Consider the following 22719-nt stretch of genomic DNA (forward strand, 5'->3'; position numbering starts at 1 on the left):
ACCACTGTCATAGTAGCCACCTATGGAGTCTGCATCTGTTCATTTGCCACATCATAATTCACTGGTTCTTACAGACTCTCCTAACAGCATTGGTTGCAATAGACTGAACTCAAAGAGATAGTATGAGTTGCCCAATTGAGATATGGATTATGTAAATACAGCCACTGGTCAGAAGAGCAATACCAACTAGGAGCATTGGCACAAGCAGAAACGTTTGCAATTGCACTCTGACCCAGTTCTCACTGCCTTATATATCAAAGAGTGACCGGGAACAGGAAATCTTACACAGGAAGTTATATACCACCGCCTTGAATTGGGAAACTCCACAGACTGCAAAGACAAGGCACTATATTGGATAAAGCACATATAAATACACAATATGGCCCCCGAGCACACCATACAACACTACGAAACCACAGTGGTGTCTGCCTCCATTATTCAGGGCACCCCATGCTGCTTGCAGTAGCCCAACCCTCCTCCAAAAGGCACAGCTGAGACCTAACACAGAAAAACCACGCATCACGCGCCACAGCAGCAGTGCTGCCACTAAAGTGCGCTGTGTTCGGCCTCAGCGCCAAAACGCAGCGCGCAGGACAGTATACCTCCCCCCTAGTAGCATCGGATTTGGTGTGATGGCTACACAAAAACGTACAGACAAGAGCAGCAGGGACATGAACTGCAGAGGCAGACTCAGAGGACTGTTCAGAAATAGGATAACATTTACATCAAACAAGATTTTGCAAATGTCCCCAAAAAATACGGGAATCCACAATAACGGAAACTTTGAACTTGGGTTGCCTGTCAACCACGACGGGTGGAAGAGGAGGAGGTACCCTATAGAAGCTGTCAAAAACATAAGGTTTCAGCTGAGAAACATGAAAGATAGGATGGACTTTCCAAGAATCTGGAAGGAGCAATTGCACATTGGCAGGATTAATCTTGTGGGTGATTGAAGGGACCCAAAAGGTGAGGGCTAAACTTAGAATTCCCACCACTAGAAGGCAACAACCCGGAAGACAGCCATACCTGATCTCCAACCTGATAGTCAGGTTCAGGACACCGATGTTAATCGGAATATGCTTTCATCCTATCCCTGGCAAATTGTAGGTACTTCTCTACTTATTTTCTTTTTTTATCTTGGAGATAAAACAACTCAGACCGCAGGAATGGATGTAGGCACTCTCGGTACCTCAGGACATGATTTAGGGTGAAACCATTTCAAACAGAAAAAGGAAATGACCGAGGTGGCACTGTGACAACCATTGTTAAAGGTGAACTCTACAAAACAAAGAAGGGAGACCCAATTGTCAGCAGTGGCATTACAAAAACATCTCAAGTATTGTCCTAAAGTTTGGTTAGTCCATTGGTTTGTGGGTGAAGTTGAAGTTTTGGATGTACCCAATACCGTGCAAACATCATTCCAAAAATGAGATATCAACTGTGGGTCTCGGTCTGAGGTTATTTTCTCAGGACAACCAAATAGTCTGTAAACATCACAAAGGAAATATTTGGCGGCTTCCTTGGCACTGTGTAACTTTGTTAGGGCTGAAAAATGGGCCATCTTCGAAAAGGAGTCCACCATGACCATTATTGTAGTTTTTTTCTCCACTGAGATAGGTAAGTCCACAATGAAATCTATCCGAATCCGAATCGAAAGCCATGGACCAGTGGCCACAGGTACGGGTCGTAGTCAAATCATAGGTCTTTGGTGTGATACATTTGCTTGGGCGCAAGTCCAACAACAGGAAACATAACTCTTGGTGTCCTGCACTATGGATGGCCACCAAAAACGTTGCGAGAGCAATTCCAAAGTATTCTGAAAACCTCTAGGACCCGCAAATTTGTATTATGACATAATTGGAGGACAATGTAATGAAAATCTGTGGTAGGTACAAAAAGACAGTCCTTGTAGAAATACAGTACATCCTTGGTGATCAAAGGGTATTTCTTAAATTCGGGTAGCGATGCTCTTTGTTGCTGTATCTGCACTTGCTCAATGATTGAGGTTATACTCAGAAGTACTCTGTCAGGAGACAGTATGGTTTGTTGAGGAATTATGGTTTTCACAGGGAATTGTCGGGACAGCGAATCTTCGATCTTATTAGCAGTTCCAGAAATGTATCTCACATGGAAGTGAAACTGAGAAAAGAAATCAACCCTCTGAACCTGTTGACCATTGCGACATTGAATGGTTTTGAAAAATTGAAGGTTACAATGGTCTGTTCTTATTTCGAAAGAATACCTGGATCCTAATAATAGATGTGTCAATTCAGTGCATGCCTCCTTCATGACCATTTCTCTTTCTAACACTAAATAATTCCGCTCAGCAGGTGTTCGAGAAGAGAGTCATTGTCTTTTCTCTGTAAAAGTACCATCCCTAGAGCATTCTCCAATGCTTCTGTTTCTCCCACGAAGGGCTTTTCGGTGTCAGTATGTCGAAGGACGGGGGCACAGGTAAAGGCCTTGTTTAGATACTGAAAGGACTTCTCAGCATTAGGATCCCATTGTAAGCCATAGCTCAGATTATCCTTCTTGAGGAGGTGGGAGATTTCAGATAAGTAGGTAGAGACATTCTTTATGACCAGCCAATAAAAATTGGTGAAATCCAAAAAACGTTGGGTTTACTTGACAGTCGATGGAGCTGGCCAATCAAGAACTGCAGTGGCCTTACCAGGATCCATTGTGACACCAGTAGAATTTAGGATGAATCCCAAGTACTCAACGTCTGCTTTCTCAACCGTGCACTTTGCTGGTTTGCAAGTTAAATGATTCTTCCGTAATCTGTGTAACACCTCAGAAACATGTTGACAATAGTCAGATAACTTCTCAGCAAAGATCAGGATATCATCAAGATATATGATGACATATTGATTGAGTATGTCTGTACAAATGCTATCCATAAATCTGTGTAAGACTTAACGAGCATTGCAGAAACTGAATAGCATAACTAAGCCTGGGCGGAGTTCGGGGAGTTCCGCTATGCGTAACTCCGCAAAGTGACAAAAAACTCCACCAAGCTATGCGGAGTTCAGCGACTGGCGGAGTGGGTTACCTTGCGCTGTTCGCACTGATTTTTAGTGCTGGCTGTTTATCCAGTGCAAACTGCATCTCACACAGTGCAAGAGGGTGCTGCTCCTTTCTGCCGCTTGAGCAGAAGTTCTACTCGAGCAGCAGCTTCCTCAACGTGAATGGAAGGTTTCTCAACACGAGCGGTAGCAACCATCAGTGACCGCCCGCGTTGAGAAGTCTAGCTGGGAAGTGGTCTAGCATTGGATTTTCCTCACTCCTGCTCGCCAATTTACCGTTGGCGAGCGCAAGTGAGAAAAAAATTCTGCAAGCTCCACTGAGCGCGGAGTGCAAAAATCTCCTCGAACAGACCGGAGTTCACCGCCCAGGCTTAGGCATAACTCTATACTCATAGTGACCAAATAGGGTACAAACAGCTGTCATTCACTCATCACCCTCTTTTATTTGTAGCAGATGGTATGCTCCCTTAAGTTCTAGCTTGGTATATATACTAGATCTTCGAATGGCTTCCAAGATGTCCCTAATAAATGGAAGAGGGTATCCGATCCTTAATTGTTATCTCATTCAACTTCCTGCAATCAATCCAAGGTCTGAGATCTTTCGTCTTCTCAGGAATGAAGAATAAGGGAGCTCCTGTAGGTGAAGTAGAGGGCGCTATGGGACTGCTTTCAAAGTTCTATTTTAAATACTGCTGTAGCGCATCCTTCTCAGATTCAGATAGAGAATATACCTGAATAAAAGGGATTTCATATCCAGGTTTCAACTCAATTGCACAGTCACATGAACGTTGTGGGGGTAACTCCTTCAGTGTTGGTGATCAGAAGACATAAAAAAAATCTTAATAGGGTTCCGGAACCACTGTCATAGTAGCCACCTATGGAGTCTGCATCTGTTCATTTGCCACATCATAATTCACTGGTTCTTACAGACTCTCCTAACAGCATTGGTTGCAATAGACTGAACTCAAAGAGATAGTATGAGTTGCCCAATTGAGATATGGATTATGTAAATACAGCCACTGAAGTCCTGGAATAACTGGATGATTGGGAGACTTAATCGGATCAAAACTGATTTGCTCTTGATGATTGTAGATCATCATATGAAGCATTGACGAATACTCCAAACGAGGACCAGAAACCAAAGGTATACCATCAATCGTTTGGATGACTTCCATCCTGTCTTTAAACTGGTTGGGAATCTGACAAGCAGACACCCATATTGCATCCACAAAATTGCCTGGGGCTCCGCAATCTAGCAGGGCTATAGTTGACAATGATCTTCTAGAATTCCGCTGCAGGGTGATGAGTAACAGGAATAATTGTGTCCTGTTTGAAATTTGAGGAAGATTCTTTGCATCCAATCTCTCCTTCCTCTCCAGATTGATTTAGGCGTTTCCCGAAGGCTTGAATGGTCGCACTGGACACTCTTTGACCAAATTATCTTGTTTGTCTCAATATAAGCAAAGACCCTTTCAACAACGTCTTAGTATTTCCTCTTCTGTCAGAGGACTTCGCACAGAACCAATTTGCATAGGTTCTTCTGGGGATTTATAGGCCCTTGTGATTCAGATTGTAAGGAAATCAGTGGTCAAGTTGCAGAGGATGAATAATTTCCTTGTTTATTTCACCTCTCTTTTTCCTTTTCTTTAAACGAAACTCAATGTGTCGTACAGTTTGCATCATTTAAGGTGGTAGGTCGAGGTACATGTACTAGTTCATCCTTAATATCTTTCTTTGGGTGAAATTTAAAAAGAGGAAGAAGAGTACGCTCTGCCCACTAGGTTTCTGTAGCCATTCGTCTGAAGGAGGTTACATAGCCCATTACTCCTTGAGATCCTTATTGAATTTCACATTAAGCATATTCTTCCAAATAGTCTCTATTCAGGCGAGAAAACATCTTTAGGATTTTCTCTAGGAACAAGACATAGTCATCCAGACAAGGATACTACGAAGATACCGAAGGCATAGACAAGGCTAGGTTGTTGATATAGCCCACCTTATTACGGTCCCGGTCAAATTGGATGGGACTGGAGACAAAATGTACAGTCACGTAATCCAGAAACTCACTCATCTTATCTGCATTGCCATCAAACTGCAGGGTTCTTGCAAGTACAGAGGCAAATCAGTGGTATGGCTCCAACTGCATGTTTTGTTGTTGAATGGTCTCCTGTAAACCCTGTCCTGGATCCATGACCACAGAGTGGATGGAAAGGTGTTGGCGTCGCAACCTGTTGATGGCTAAACACAGTGGTATACTTCGAATGCTGGAGACCGTGATGTTGAAGAAAGGGCGATCCCTTCTCAAAGCCACTATGCTAACAGGGAACAATCCACAAAAGCAGAGACCAAGAAAAAGGACCACTTCTGAAGGAGGAAAAGCCAGGGGCACAAAAACCTAAAGAGATTCAGAAGGGCAGGAAACACTGAGAAGAGCAACCTAGAAGAGCAGAAGGAAAAACTAGTCAGACCAATAATCAACTAGGTGCATGGACACAAGCAGAAATGTTTGTGACGCACTCTAACGCAGTTCTCACCACCTTATGTATCAAACAGTGACCTGGAACAGGAAACCTCCCACATAAAGTAATATACCGCCATCTTGGATTGGGAAACGCCACAGACTGCAATGATAAGGCACCATATTGGATAGGGCACATATAAATACACAAGATGTCCCCCGAGCTCACCAAACACCACTACCAAACCACAGTGGTGTCTGCCTCCATTGCTCAGGGAGCCCCAACCTGCCAGCAGTAGTCCAACCCCCCCCCAAGCCACAGGTGAATGCTAATGTAGAAAACTGCTTATCGCGTGTGGCAGCTGCAGTGTGGAATGTTCGACCCCAGCGCAGAAACGTGTTGCGCTTGACAATGGGTGCCGAAGTCAAGAGGCGTTGAGGGATGCACCGGTTTCTGCCACGCAGTCAATGGAATGTATCGATCTCACCAAGCTGCAGCGGTGGCGACACGCTGTCCGATACCTCAATATCTGCAGGCTAAGCGCTGGTTCCGGAGCGGTGCGTCGATTTTACTCTGGCAACTCGTATGCTATTCACAAAAGGGATTTAGTGGTAGTAAAGTTAGGATTCTTAACTTTACTACAACTGAATGCCTTTTGTGAATACCGAAAGTCGTAAAGTTAGGAATTTGTCTCAGCTTAGGAGTAAAAAAGTTAGGAATCTGAACTTTACTACTACTAAATGCCGTCTGTGGATACCAAAAGTAGTACGTTTAGGATTTTGTCACTACCAGGACATATAAAGCATACAAGTACATGTCCTACCCTTTGGTTACACAGCACCCTGCCCTTAGGGCTTCCTAGGGCTTACCATAGAAGTGACTTAGGTGTGATAAAAGGGGAGTGTAAGGCTTGGCAAGTTGGTTTAAAAACCAAACTGCACAGACGGATTTTGAAGTGGCATGCCTGAGACATGGTTAGAGGGCTACTTAGGTGGGTGGCATTTAATTTACAGGCCCCGGATACACATATAGTGCACTTTACTAGGGACTTATAAGTACATTAAATATTACAACTTGGTATGAGCCAATGTTACCATGTTTTCGGGAGAGAGCATGTGCACTTTAGCACTGGTTAGCAGTGGTGAAGTGCTCAGAGTCTTAAGCCAGCAAAAACGAGAACAGAAAGTTAGAGGGAGGTAGGCAAAAAGTGGGGGAAGACCACCCTAAGACTGTCAGGTCTAACGCAGTCTCTTTTGAAAGAGGCTGAAGAATGTTAGGGCAGCTTACAGACGGAAATTTCACACTAGTGCGGGGCCCAATTAGTTTGCTTGTACTGCGACCCATTGCAACCTTGCCACGCCACTCTGCACTTCTGTAAAGAAAACTACATTATGGTGCTATAGCAATCCACATCTGCTCCCAGAATCCAGCTACCTCTCTACAGTACAGTCCTGGATTGTGTCTAGGTTTGCTCTATATTTAATTTATGCATAAAAGTGTCTGCTGTGAAATACGTGCAAAAAGTTTTACAATAGAGACACCAATCGTGAGATGGAATATGGCTAACCTCCTGTCTGTTGCTTCAGTTGACAAGAGTTGGGGGTCTATTCTTCAAAGGCTGTAGGTGCATCTTGTTAACTTAATTGTGAATTGGTGTTCAGCCTAACGTATGCACTGTTGGGATCTCTTTCTACAGCATTTGAGCTGAGGTCAAATTTGAAACATCTCAGGGGCTCTCATGAGACAATTAAAAGAGATCGCAAATCTCTTCACCCAGAGATCTATACCATTACCTTATCCCCTTGAACCTCCTCCCACCTCAGTCAAGCCCTGCTGGGGCTTCCTTGGACTGAACCACTTGTCTTGTCTATGTTCCCATGTCCAGCAAGTCCCATCACAGGTGTGGGCTTTCACCTCACCTCTGGCATATCCCTAAAGGGATCCAAATCTCCAAGCAGTAGTTGTCATATAGCTTCTTTCATATTGGTCTCTTGCATGAAGGCATATACCTCCTACAAAAGATCATGTAAACTTGATCCTTGAAGAGGCCTTTACTAGAAAGGAGCAGCTGGTATTATCACCTGCTGTAGATCATTGGCGTTCGGTCATGCCAACAGACCTTCAATAGTCAAAGTGAGCAGAGTGTAATATCACATACAAGGACATATTATAGACAACACAATCTATAATGACTTTACAATATTTTAGCCTGTACTCCCTCCTTGCCCTGGTTTTCTTTTACTGGAAAGAGTCAGCCAGGGTGGATCAGTTTCTGAGGATGCTAGCATTGCTATTGAATACTTACTAATTGGGTTATTGTCATGCTGTATAAAATTTGCTTTTTTTAATTCTGCACATCAACACATCATAGACAATGCCATAAATTCCCTCTCTGAGTGAGTGATTTACCTGAATGAACAAGTACTGTCATTTACAGCATGATTTTAACCTGGAATAGCTTATCAAACTTGGGGGAATATCAGCAAGGGCCAGCGATAATTATCGCTCAGCGCTCTTAGCGTGAGGATAATTATCGCCGGCCAACTATGAATTTTATCGCGGAGATAGCGTGCTATTAGCAACTCTTATCTCCAAAGCGATAAAATTCAGAGAGCAAGCTGCCAAATGTGCGATTAAATCACAAAAAGTTTGGCGATAGCTTGCTGATAGGGCCTCACATACTTAGCCATGATATCCACCTTCCATAGGAAGAAAGGGGGAAGAAAACGGACGCAAAAGCGGCGATAATTTTTTATCGCCTGCTTGCTGATATGCCCCCTAGAATGTCTGGGCTCTTACACGATTAAAGCATTTCAGGACAGCTTTGACATTGTTTAGAAGGCAACAGCCACCTCTTCAAAATAGGTTCCATATTTAACTGCCACTGTAATTGAAATGAAAGTTACATTGTGGATGTTCTTTGTGATAAACTCACTGAGGGTGCACCTGAAGAAGGGCTCTCATTGGCATGAAATGCACGGAGAATATTGTTTTGTTATGACTATGGAATCTCTTCACTTGTTGAATCGATGTATTTATCAGTAATGAGCCAAGCAACATAATTGTGAACAAGTTATTTGTTTCTTCACATTAATTATTGATTAAAATTGTGAACAACCATCAACTTTGGTTAAACCTTCTAATTATCTACATAAAACAAAGTTGAAATTTAATTTGATGTGCATGGTGTGAAAACAGTTTTTTTTCCAGTGCTGGTCTTTCATTATTTTCAGTCCTTGACCGGTGATTTGACACCGGACCACATCAAGAAACTTCATAATTAGATTATTTTTAAATAGAGAGGTATGCATCCTTTTGAATTGGGGCATTTTGAGTGTGTGATACATCTTTGGAACACTGCCATTTTGGTCATGAAAAATCACCTAGGACCCTGGAAAGCATCATTGTAGTCTGTGGAGCCCCAATAATATTATGCTCAATTGTTTTGCATTGGTATTAACAATGCAATGCACAAACAAAAATCTTTACAAAAGGACAATCTTCCCTAGCACCAAATCATCACACACAGATATTGTTTCCATATCTAAACCATGTTGGGGTCAAATCCTTTAAATCGTGTTACACATCCATTATTAATATCACCTTATTAGCCTTGTCAAATGTTTACCAGTACTTCCCTATTAATTGTGTGACTGAAATTGATGAAGAGAATATAATGGTCAAACATAACCAGGCATGACCTTTGTTAGCGTCCAAGTTTGAAACAAATCAGGCGCAATCTGGGTGGTACACCTTTATAAAAAGGTATGGTAAAGGGTTATTGTCAATCACTATGCTTTAGAGAAAGGCTAATCTTAACCATGATGTTTTCTTTTGATTATTAGATTCTGACAGGTGAAGACTGGAATGCTGTCATGTATGATGGTATCATTGCATATGGTGGACCAGCCTCATCTGGAATGATAGTCTGCATATACTTCATCATACTTTTTATTTGTGGTAACTGTATCCTTCTCACACTTTATATTACTAATGATTTATTAGTGTTACTGCATCAGACATTATTAGAGGGTGTCGCACCAGAATATGAAGGACTAAGTTTACTCTAAAATATATCTCCACATTGTAAATAGAAGATCTGAACCCAATGGGATGGTCTTTTGTAAATTATATTTGGGACACAATATTTATATTAAGCAGTCTTTTTGTTAGTGGTATTTTGTCATGGGACCTACTAGAAGATAAGGTTTTTGAATGCTGTTGTATACTCGTTATGTTGTGGTACAGTACATTTGTTTTGAAGCACTTAAGAAACTTCTGTCTCAAACATAAGAAAAAGGAACCTGTGTGTTTTTTAACTAGCGTACTATAATATCTCTGTACTTATTTTTCACAGATCATCAACAAGTATCACTACTTCTTCACAGCACACAAGGGGGGAGATTTGCTAAAATTTTACGCCGTGTTCGTGTCACAAAAGTGACGTCAATCGGCGCAAAACATTTTTTTTTTTCCGATTTACTTTCCAGTTGCTCTGAAAATAATGTGAAAGTAACACAAAGCAGCGCATGTCGCTGCTTTGCATTACATAGCTCCAAGGGTGCGTACCATGGGTGGAGCATGGGCATTTCCATGCAACCACCCAAGGTTTCGGATCCTAAACCCAATTTACTAAATAAAGTAGACAGGGTTTAGCGTCAGAAAACTGCACCCTTTTGAAGTAGTCGCAAGTAAGGAGAAATGCTTTCATTTCTCCTTCCTTTTCTGATTTTGTACATGTGCTGCACTGTACAGCACACACACACAAAGAGTGAAAATGGTTCAAGTCAATCTATGCTTGGTATTTTGTACTGGAAAAGTACCCTTCCAGTACCAAACCTATGCTAGACTCAAAGAGACACCCTCACACCATGGCGCAAAGGTGTCTCTGTGGCGCACAGCAGCTAATTTCAGCTCCAGTGCTAGGGAAAAAGGGGGAGAGGCCATATTTCTGAAAATTTGGCACTCCCTCCTCCCTCCTTTTCACGCAGCGCTGCATTTGCGGCTGCTGCACTGCACTGCATGAAAAAGTGGTAAATCTGCCCCAAGATGTTTGGAATGGCTTGATGATCAAGAACCTAATGGACAACATGGAAGCTATTTCTCCAAGCTACAGTTTTAGTTGAAATCAATTGATTGTTTTGTATATGTTTCAAAATGTGCCATTTTACAGTAACTTTAATTTGCACATTCTTTAATGTTCTTTCTAAAGCTCAAGTGTCTATGGATAACTTCTTGGACACTTATGAACTTTTATCTATCATCCTTACTGTAACATTTCCAAAAGTTGTATGTTTCCATCCACTGTATCATCATTCTCCCTCTAAAACTCCTTCTTTTAGATCAGTTTTCAATATTTTTCTTCATAGACAGACAACACATAAGCACGCACACTCAGAATCTTAGAAATATACCCTACTCTTTATTTTTTAAACCTTCCTTGAGTTGATTGGTCACATTAAGCTTTGGTTACTTTCGGGTGTTTCTGTAATATTCAGCTTTTTGCAAGGATTCTGTTTGAAAACAGAACTATGCCTGGGATCACAGAACGTCACAATACCATATCTGTACCCATAGGCCCAAATCCTGACTAGCTCATAGTTACCTATTGTTTGTTGTATGATTGCTATTTTGAACAGTGATAAAAAACATGTGGGAGTCCTGTCAAAAACCAAAGCAACTGTTATGCAGAAATTACCTTAAAATTCTGTGAGCCAGATATCCTGTTGAACGTTTTCTTGGCCATCGCTGTTGACAACTTAGCAGATGCTGAAAGTTTAAACACAGCCCAGAAGGAAGAAGCCGAAGAAAAACAAAAGAAAAAGAGTGCAAGGTAAAACAGAACCATTTCGTAGCATGACAATGTAATGCAGAAGAGAACTGATTTGGTGTATGTTTTGATTTTGGATATATGCGAAGTGCTTATGTATAACAGACTTTGGATAACATTGGGATAGGTCACAGATTAAATAGCCTACAGTACTTTCTTTTCTGAAGGATAATTGTTTTATATTTTTATAGCATTACCTATCCGAACACTTTAGCTTACAGTTGTGTTTTGAAAGACTTTGCAGAGCCAGGGACTCGTGCTTGTAGAAGAAGCTTACCTACTCTACAATATCATCTGAATCTCTGTGGACATACGTTAGGCAGGATCTAGGGTCAGATTCGCAATATTCACAGAGTTGAGGACAACAAAAGGCCTTTTCTTAATGTACAAAAGTCCTTTAATAAGTCCTGAAAATTCTTAATGACCCCAAAATAAATGTTATGAGCCTTTCAAAATCGCAAATAGGTGAAAGGGATGCACCACCCCAGCTATTTCCGAATAGAAGCCAAGGCCTTAGATACAACCCTCATTACAATGTGTTAATTCTCCACTCTGGTATTGCCATTCTTCAGTCAATTTTGTTCATGACCTGAAGGGTCTCAGCCACAGAATTTTCAATGTAGACATTTGAATATCTATTGGAAGTAGAAGAGTAAAAATGATGCACTAAGTTTTGGCATGCTCTTGTAATGGATTTAGCATTGTGTCCACCTCCACCAGAGTTCCTTCTTCAGCCAAGTAGAAGACTGAAATTATTACTTTCAATACCACATTATATTTTACTCTTCTAGTTGAGAACCACAACCATTAATTTCTTTCCTTCTGGGATTATGGTTCCTGTCAGTCCCTATTCAAGGGGGCCATTGGGCAAGCAGAGGGAACTGTGCCTCAGCCAAGCAGGCTGTCGTCATTTGCCGCTTATGTCTTGTAGTACGTCCAATATTGACCCTGCAAAACTGGGCCAAGTACAGCCACGTCCGCACTTCATGCAGTGGCAGCAATGGCGAGCAGTCAAAGTGATATGGGGATCCATAAGCTTAGAATTCAGAAGTCTTCAGCTCCGCAATAACTTATAGTCCAACCAGTGCGTTATTCTGGTAAAGAAAAGTACTTTAATACACAGGTGAAACTTACTACATCACAGAATATTCTATGGATACAAGTACTTTACTGGTGCTTGGACTATAGAGTCTTGGGTCCTGATCATCTTTTCTTCCCATTTCCTGGGTTTCTTTTCTTTATGTAAGTCGGCAGGCCCCCAACCAACTGGGTTCAAACTCTGTAGGGCAGCTGGTGCAGATTACCTCTTTAAACAGTCTGTGCGCTCAACTGTCTCAAACAATTCCAGTTTCACAACTCTAACTACTGTGGAGTTGTTGCAGTCCTTCTCTGGTAGCCGACAGAGACTTGCAGGACAGACTCTACTCACTCCCTTCTCTGGGATTATGTGCCCTGGCTGGAGGTTCTTCCCACGTCCGAGCAGAGGCCACAGCAGGTTGCAGCGGAAGCCGACGCCTGGAGTCCTTGCAGGTATGTGAGGCTCCAGTGGTATTGCGGGCCTTGAGCTGTCGACAGACCCACTTTTGGGATCATTTGACATATGAGTTATGGGCCACAGGGGTCAAAGGTCACAGTTGCGTGGTTCAGCCTTGGGCACAGTTTCTTATGCATTGCAATCTGGCTCATGCACAGTTTCTCCGAGCCACAGTTTGCTAAGATACGGTTATTCGATGAAGCAGCACAGTCCTCTCAGGCACAGTTCTTTCATATTGCAACATAGTCCATTCAGGCACAAAACTTCTATGCAGCAGCAGTCTGGTCGGGTATAGAACATTGTCACTGTTCCTGCCTGGAACCATTAGTCTAGAGAGACTGCCCTTTCACTCCTCAGGGCACACACATTGCTCTTCTCACTCTTCCTTTTCTGGTAGAATCACAGGCAAAATGTCAATCAGATTCTAGCTATCGCGGGACAGTCGTACCTCCTGCAGAGATGGCAGGCGCCTTCTCTCTATCAGTAGGCCGGTTGGCTTCTTGGTGCTTCAGATCAGAGCTTTGGTTACGCAGCAGTCCTCTGAGTACTCTGCAGCTGACTGCCATCCTTCATCAAACAGAACTTGAAACTGAAACAACATGTGGGCCAGTGGCTTCCACTTATATTCAGTCAAAGCAGACAGGGTATGTAGATTCTCTGTGTGTACTTTCAGAAAAGCTTTAAGGTGGTTCTTCATTCAAGTGTTTGTTCCAAGTCTCCAGTGTAGAGGACCAACAACAGAGGCACAAAGACATTTGAGCGTTCTGCATTTAGCTATCAACAGCCACACTGATCAGTGATCAGGTAAGAGACGAATGGTTGGCCTCACATAACGAGGTCCTTTTCACCTTAATAGCATAGACTGCAGTCGCACACTTCACCCCGGCCATCTACCAAATAGCAGTGCTACAGGAAGGCTATTCTGCTGCTCCACTCAGCAAAAGGCCTAATTGAATCTCTACAGGAGCCTTGTCTCCTATGTCCCCACTTCAGTGACTAGGTCTCCTCCCTTTAGCTTCAGAAATGTCAGCTGTACACTCCACTGTCTGGGAAAAAAACCCCACCTCCTCTTGTGCAAATCAACAGGCCTCAGGGTTCCAAAGTGGAACCCATAGACTGACACATAATATAGATGGTGTTGATAGATCGAAGAGGTACAGTGGTTAGCAAAAGGGTATACGTGGAGAGAATAAGTGTGACCAGCGATGGAGTTATGGTGGCAGATTAAAGATGCAAGTTCATTTTGTAGAACATGAGAAAGATGTGGATCAGATTGGGAAGTAATGTTTAGGCACAGGGGGAAGGCTAAGGTAGGAACTGCTGAAACCATCATAGTTGTGAGAGTAATAGAGGATTTGAGGTTAAAGGATAAGGAGAAGCGAGAATGTTATGTAAATATTTCCTAGCAGCACAATAGAACGGGGGTATGTAGAAAGTAGAGAAGTAGGGGAAGGAACAAAGACACTGTAGTATTGCACCAACTTCTTACAGCTTTGCAAATAACCTTACAAGCTGAGCAGACGGAGGCAGTGAAACAAGTTCTTGTTGTGTATATGAATGTTAAGTAGGTGTACAGTATCGGAGGTATTAGGCCAGTTAGCAGTAATAGAGAAGAATATTATAGTATAAAATAGTAACAACTCCTGTTAACATTGCTATATCTGTCTTTCTGGGACTCATATTTTTCAGAGCACTCTTTTGAAATTTCTATAGGTGCACTCATAAATAAATATAAACTAGAGAAATTAACACCTTTATAGTGGCTAGAGAATTGCTGGTTCATACTTGTTACAAATGCAAATGGGTAAGCTTTTGGTTTGGTGCATATATGAATGTCATCATATCTTTACCAGTTTCATGTTAGAGAATTGGCGATTTACAATTGCACGTGACCCAACTGGGTATCATTAACCATGTTTGAATGTTTTGTCATTTTCTTGAGCCTTCCATTAGAAGCCTCCACGGTGTTGTTTTTGTTGAGGACATGGGTAATATCCATCCTCTGGTTGAGGAAATAGCCACTACCACAGTAACCACTGTTGTTGAAAATTCACTTGAAAAAAAAACAGATTTATGTATGTTTGTAAATCTTTTTTGTCCGGAGCAATTCTAGGACAAAGTCAGTGGCACACCCTCCCACTCTGTCCCCACTTCAGTGTCTAGGTCTCATCCTTCCAGCTTCAGAATTGTCAGCAATACACTTCCACTGTCTGGAAAAACTCACCTCCCCCTGGTGCAAAGAACAGGCCTCGGGGTTCCAAAATGAGACCAGCAAACACACACACATACACACTTGGTATGTTAGCTGTATTTCTGGGTTGGTGTGTAGAAGCAGAAGACCTGTACGCTAGTGGCTCCAGTAGGCCTCTGCTCCATTGACACAGGTAAAAATATAAAGGCCACAACTATTGATTCATAGAACAGGGCACACTGCCACTACCACGCTACATGCTAAACCCACACCAGGGACAGTATTGCACTGCCAGTAAATAAGGGCACTGCAGCAAGCAGCACCCATTGCAATGGTAAACATGCCCAATGCAACCGCCACCGTGGTGTTGCATTATAATTCCATGGGCGGGACCGCCGCTATATAGGTGGACGGTGCCAATTCCCCTAACGATGGCGGACGGGCTCAGGTCCGTCCCTCATTGTAATGAGCCCCATAGTCTTGTAAATAGTATCTTAAATGTTTCTGTCAACATTCACAAATGGTGATGGGTTGCTAAGGGACCCCTTCCCCTTTGCTAATGTGTTACTACCTCCTTTGAGGTATCGTTAAAATATTAATGTTTTGTGAATAGACTTTAGTTGCAAAACATTAATACATATCAAAAGGAATTGGTATTTACAAGTGTTGAACCTGGCCCTTTCTGCATGGCCACCCCAGATTTTTGCTTTCCTCTGCCTTCGCTGAACGCTTTTTTGTTGGCTTTTAGGATTCTCTGCACTTTTTCCCTGCAAACTAGTGGTAAAGTACTTGTGTTCTCCCTTGAAAAGGTGCTTCAATTGGCCTACACCTAATTGGTGCATTTTATTTACTAGTAAGGCTGTAGTGAATAGTACTACATTTAGTGCCTATAAATTAAATGCAACCAGTGGGCTGCATCACTTTTTGCCGCCCACTAAAATAGCATTGTTAGAATTCATCTCAGGCCTGTAACTGCAGCCTTTAGTGTAGTGTTAAAATGCCAATTTGACCTGGCAAAATAAACCTTTTGCCTGGCCAAAACCTTCTTTTTTTATACTTGTTATTAGTCACCCCTAAGGTGGGCCCTATAGTCTTCAAGGTCAGGGTGCATGTTATTTAAAAAGTAGGACAATTGGGTTCAAGTTTTACATGTCATGGCAGTGGAAAACTCCTAAAGTTGTTTTTTTTCACTGTTGTAAGGCTACCACTCCCATAGGCTTACCTTATTATGCTTAGAAAGTTCTAACCTCAGATTGAGAACAGATAGAGAAATTATGTTCGCACGCCCATGAATTGTAATTTAAAATCCTCTTTGATGGAGAAGTCTGATTTTTAAGTTACAATTTTTAAAATGCCACTTTTAGAAAGTTGGCTTTTTTCTGCCAAAACCAACTGTGCCTTTCCACCGGTGTCCTGGGTCTCATGACTGAATGAATGGCTGTTGTGCTTTGTGTATTGTTTCCAGACAGTGAGACAAAGGAAGCCTAGGTGTGAAGGGAGAGGGTCTTCCTGACGGATGGTTTGGGAGGAGCTGTACCCTGCCTTAACGGCACTGCAAAGGGCCTTTCCTACAGGACACATAAAGAACCCTGACACCACTCCTATGCCTTTTACATCCTAGACAGTTTGGAGCCAAACCCAGGAAAGGGGAAGACCGGATGAGAACCACTTTTGGGGTTAGGTTAGGGAATTCCCCACGCAAAAGTTGGTATCAGGTATAAAAGTGGGAGCACCAGAACACCTTATCAAAACACCCCTGGTCCTTTGGAAGATTCAGAAGAAGGACTGCTTTAATATCTGAGGAAGAGCTACTGCAGTACTTACTGAAGAAAGAATGGACCTGCTTGCCTTGAATTTAGACTACCCAGAGTAACTCCACTGGGTTCTCAGTTGGCTGACCCATGCGAGCTATAGGGGCATAACAAGCTTTCGGAGGCCTCCATGCAACTGCCCAGCTCACCAACACCAACTGGACCTACCAGGATCTTCCTCAACCTGTCTAGGCCTTACTCAACCTGCCTGGGCCTTTCTGCTGGCCTCTTCCGGAGTGAGTCCTGATCCCCAAGAGGTGTTACCCAGGTCTTGAACCTTTGGCAACAGTGAGAACTCTTGAAGAAAAGGGGAGGTTACAGACATTTTGGGCTCCTTGCAATTGGTGAGTGACCTCTTTGCCCCAAGAATTGACTGCACACAATGACCGCCACCACGAAGATCCTGCAGGACCTCCTCTTCAGGTTGACAGTGACCATCCGCAATGAGCGTCAATGCGAAACCTGAACTTCACGCCTGCATCAACTGCCCACGAAGATCACCAACGTGAAGCTCTAGCGACAACCGACTCTTCGTGCCACCGCAACAACTGTCCACGATTCTCGACCTGCTCCCCGTGCCTAGAGCCTCCTTATTGCGGCCCCTGCCAACACAAAGAGCACCTTTAGCGCCAGACTTCAGGAGGTAACTCTTTAGTGGGATTAACCTGGTCCCTGTGCCCGACTCACGCTCTATCGCAGTCGGCCTCATCTTGTGACTTTTCCCTGGTCTGCTGCGACCAGATAACTACAAGTGACACTTTGTGCTTCTTGGAGCTATTTTCCCCTAAAACTATAAAAATTTATATTTCTGACTCTACTGAATCGATGTTTGTCGTTTTGATGTCATTTTATTTTTTAAGATTTGCTCTATTTCTCTATTTGGGATTTTTCTTGTGTTGTGTTTTCAATTTATTAATGTTTGTTTCCTGCATAAATACTTAACACATTGCTTCTAAATTAAGCCTGACGGATTTTGTGCCAAGCTTGCAGAGAGTTAAGCGCAGGTTATTTTAATGACTTTTCGGGTTCACCCTGACAAGGATTATTGTTGTAAGTAGATTAGGTAGGCATCAGGACACGTCTTCAGGTTGTAAGATAGATTTATTAAGATAGCACAGCAGAGATAAAGCACTTCGCTAGCTGACCAGACCATCAACTGCCAAGACTAGAACATTCACATACCAGATAGAACACTCATAGGTAGAGAGGGAGGTTGAGGAGACATAAACACAAAGAATGGACTACTGACCCCAAGTAGCCATAACAAAGCAAGCACATATATACAACATATCTTCTTCCTTTACAGAAAACAGAAAAAACGCTTCAAACACCCAACAAAAGCTTCAAGCATGAAAAAGGAAAAGCAAGAAAACATAAAACAAGTAAGAGGTCAACGACCTCGTGGACTTCCAGAAAACGAAAGCAAAGGGCAGGATAAGAAGAGGATCACAAAGAGAATCATGACAAAAATCACGATGACATGACCACCTTCTTCCCTTCGATTAACGAAAAACAAAAAGAAACAGTCAACTCTCTACAATCCGTCTTTGTGGCCATCAAAAACGGGAAGAGACAGCTTACGCACTCCAATCAGATTTCCGTCTGTCGCGGCTTACTGCACACAGTTGAAGATATAAAAGTTCAACAAACGCCTCAAATGCTCAACAGTTCTGGAAGAATGCTCCCTAAGAAAAATTTTAGCCAGAGTTCTTACAGTCCAAAAATGACGTTCTGGTTCTTTTCTTGGGTTAAAGGCCTCACGATGTAGTTCGGGCCTCTACAAAAACTTAAAATTAAATTACTTTGTTGACAAACTGTCTCAGTACTAAGGGCTAAAAAGCCCGGCTCTAGTCGCGGAACATTTGTACCGGTAGAAAGAACCTCCATGTCACGATTTTGTCTCGTGGTACTGGAACTATTGTCGTCACAACTCCAGGTCGTGAACACTCCTGGACAAAGGACACATTTTCCCTTACTTTTCCTATCCCGATACTGATTCTGTGACATCCATTGTCCACCGCTAGATAGGTTTGAACTTTAGTTCCCTCGTTTTTTTCCTCTTTCTCGTCTTCCTTTGTCCCCTTCCGGTCCAGGGACATCCTTTGTCTTCACCCGGTTTCTAGTTTTTTTTTTTTTTTTTTTTTTTTTTTTTAAAAACCTTTATTCGTGCATCTTAAAAGAACAAATACGGGCCTACAACCGTCAGGCCGGCCACGATACAGTAAAGCACTGATACCCACATTACAGCCCCCGTGCATCAACGGTCAGGATTAACAACAGGTTATGAGTCACATACTGGAGATATCTTTGAAACCCGGGGAAGGAGAAGTGAAGGTTAATTTTAAGTTTTTTGATAATTTTATCAGAGAAAAAAGTCAATGAAGGATAAGAGCAAAGTAGATTCGAGTCCGCAAGATAGCTTCACCACACGGGCGAGCAGCAACATCAGTAAGAACAACAATGGGAGTAAAATCTCAATCAGTGAGGCGGTGCAGAGATATATCAGGATAGTCACATGAGCAAGTACGCGCCCCTCCAGAGCCGCCCCCACTCGATCCACCCCACACCCGGACCCCGAATCGAAGAAAGTAGAGCACAGAGACATAAAAGAAGAAAGGCCCATAGAACTAATTGAGAACAGAGTATTACCCCCCCACCCTACACCAATGCGGAGGCTACGGCCTACCCCCCCCCCAGCATAGTGCCTGTCGCCCAAGGAACCCGAAATATAGAGAAGAGAGAAAGTAGGAACAGAGTAAAGAAGGGAAGAAAACAGAAAAGAAGGTGGGGAGGAGCCCACTAGACACCAGAGCGCCCCGAACCATCAGCCAGTTATGGCCCCCACACACTGAGAGCCCTCTACGCCAAAAACGGCATGCAAAGATACCATGGCACCACAGTTTAAGCAAGGGATACAAGTCGCGACAAGTGCGCGCAAAACATACATACAGTCCCAGTCCCAGGCCAGCCCGTCCATAAACCATAGCAATAGAAGTCAGACTAGCCCTGGCCCGATCGCGGGCTTGGGATTAAACCAGCTCCTGCGTGAAGGCCCCGTGTCCCGAGCAGACAAAGACAAGATGGCCGCTTGTGAGAGGATGGGGAAGTAGGATCACGAAATGGCCGCCGACCATCGATTGAGGTCCCTTGTTGCACCACATAAAATCCAAACCTGGCAAGTAAGGTACAGGAGTTCCACAAAAAGGCAGCAGTGGGCCACCGCGGACGGTCCCTCGAAGCCGTTAGGTATCGCTCAGCAGGATAGCCTCGCGGACGCGATGAGACAGGGAACAATGAAGCAGGCAGCCATGACCAGGGGGACAAAGTATCCGCAGTTGAGGTGGAGAGCGGTGGACCCTGGGCGCCGGGAGCGCTAGATGAAGGCACCAGTGTAGCACAATCATACACCGCCGCTGCGTCCCCGCAAGAGGACAAGAGCACCGGAGGACCCACGCCCTGTGGATGACAAACAGTGCGCTCACGGCCCGCAGCCGACAGTATGGGGTCAAACCTCTCACTCAGCGCCTGCAGGCCAGCGCACATCTGTAGTTGAAAGTCCCGCAGGACAGCCAGAACGGAGCCGCATGTCAGCGGAAGCCGGGCCCCAACATCGGCAGCAATCCGGGACGGCACTGTGGAGCTGGTGTCCGGAAGAGGGAGGGCGAAGTGGGCAGCGGGCGAGACCGGAGTATCACCCCCCAGCCGCGAGCAGGCACTCAACGCCATGTTTTGCCGCTATACGGTGCAATGGCCAGGGGGGGGGGTCGTGGCAAGTGGTCAATTCCCCTCAGGTCTACGCCGCAACAGGAAAGGCCGACAGTCGCTTATCTTCTCGCCGGTCCCCCTCGCCGCTGGCTAGGCAATAGGCAAAGGGGGCAGCAGCCCCCCACAGCTCGGTCCTCAGAGCGGGGCAGGAGACTCACCGCACCGGGGCCCACCCCACCGCTCCAGCCCGTCAGGCACAGGGTGCAGAAGGTGTCCGGCCGTCTCTCCCCGGGCTCATCCGGCAACGATCCATGGTGCGAGGCGAGATCGGGACCGCGGGGCTCAGGTTAGCGCTAGCTGGTCCGGTAACTGCGGAGCTTCCAGGAGGCCGGCAAAGGCCGTAAGGGCGCAGGGTTTCAGTGCCGAGGACAAAAGCACCCAGAACTCGGGCATCCGGGCGGGTTGAGACTCCGGGAAAGCAGCAGCGCGGTCAGCGCGTCTTCGCACACGGTGCACCTCGAGAATCGGCGAGGATGGGCATCAGGATAGTAGTCCGAGGCCACGGACCGACGGAGCCGGGCGCTCAAGCGTCTGCTCCGGTCGCCATCTTGGCTCCTCCCCCCGGTTTCTAGTTTTAAATTTAAATAGGAATTCCACTTTGCAATTTCACTTTTCCACTTGCGTCTTTCAGTTTCCCATTTAATTAGCAATTTTTCCACTAGCGTCTTTCAATTTCCCATATGTTTTGCAATTTTCCACTTGCATTTTAACTCTTTAAAATTTTCACAACTTCAATACTTTATAAAGGTGGCATCCTCTCTAATGACTTTAAGTCTGATTTTCATTCCTTATGACTTTAAGTCTATATTTTTTTTCCTTCCATCTGCCACACCTGCTTTTTTTTTTTTTTTTTTTTTTTTTACTGCTCTGTAACTGCGCTTAAAAACAGAACCAATAAGGTACTCCTTTTAGTGCTTCTTCGGTACCTCACCATATATATGTGCTGTTTAACATAACCATCAAAACAATCACTCTAACGCCGTACTCTTAATGCTGTAGTTCAATCCAGTTTACGAATGCAGATCAAAAGAGCAATTCAGCCATATGTTTTACAATTTCAAGGATTATTTCCATGTCACAAATGATATTAAAAAAACACAAAAAAAAGGTCCCACGAAAATCCACCAGGTAGCGCTCTCGTAAATGGATTATAATCATTAACATCGACTCAACTGTCATTGATTCATGGCTGGTCATTGCGCTGGGAGGGCAATTAAAAGAGTAGTGCGACGTGGATTGCCAATGCCGTGTGAGTGAACACTATCACACCTGTAATCCTTAAAGAAAACAGACGCTTCTAACACAGAACTGCCAGCGTTTGATATATTCCCAAAGATACTGCCTGCGTTCACTCACCTCTTGACTTTCCGGTGAGTTTTCCTTGATCCTTGGCAAGGTAATAAAGAATTTCCTCGTACGGGGTGTCCCGTAAATCACATTACCATGGAAACAAACAAAAGTTTTGAAGATGGCTTCCTGACGTTGCGTGTTGCACGATGACGTGCACACGCTGGAAACGAGGAAGGCTTTCTCCCGGAGGCAGTAATACGCGATGGAATGCAGATGACGTTAGACATGGAGTGTCACGCTTCTCCACCGACACCCACAGAGAATTCTACCACGTCATCATTGTCAGGATGGCAGTGACGTCGGAAAGACCTCTCTGAAGCCTAACGGTAAGGCGGAGACAAAGACACGCTACACCATTCACTTGCTCCGTGTCATTTTCTCCCCTCCTTACAATGTCCAAGTCAAAAATAACTCTTATTGCATGCCTAAGTCACGCATATCATTTACCACAAAATAAGTCAGTTTCAATGAAAAAAAATACGCTCTTTACGTTGGCTGCGCTTAACAGAAAGTGTCCCTCATACCTGTCAGGTCGTGTTGACACAGGATAGGCAACAAGTGGAGTAGTTTGGCCGATTTCTTTCAGATTCTTGTTTATTCAGCTGATTTTTGACGCGTTACTCAGGTTACCAGTCTCTTTCAACCTTTTCCATATAAATAACTTGCGGCAGATTTCTTCTTTTCTTGATGATTCTGTGGGTTTCTTCTTATTTTGGTTGTAACTTCTCTCATACAGCAGATTTCTATAAGTTT

The 22719-nt window shown here is 43.8% G+C and overlaps 1 protein-coding gene across 2 annotated transcripts in view; it reads left to right on the top strand.

The window, feature by feature from the left end:
- The window catches only part of CACNA1D (calcium voltage-gated channel subunit alpha1 D), a 1031608-nt gene that overhangs the window by 389536 nt on the left and 619353 nt on the right, over positions 1-22719 (top strand). For both annotated transcript variants that reach the window (XM_085624624.1, XM_085624625.1), the window contains exons 15-16: positions 9331-9451; positions 11204-11318. In XM_085624624.1, the coding sequence (XP_085480750.1) occupies positions 9331-9451; positions 11204-11318 (236 nt within the window). The remainder of the gene's footprint in view (positions 1-9330; positions 9452-11203; positions 11319-22719) is intronic.

This window comes from Triturus cristatus, chromosome 9, assembly GCF_964204655.1.
Source record: "Triturus cristatus chromosome 9, aTriCri1.1, whole genome shotgun sequence".
Lineage (NCBI taxonomy): Eukaryota > Metazoa > Chordata > Amphibia > Caudata > Salamandridae > Triturus > Triturus cristatus.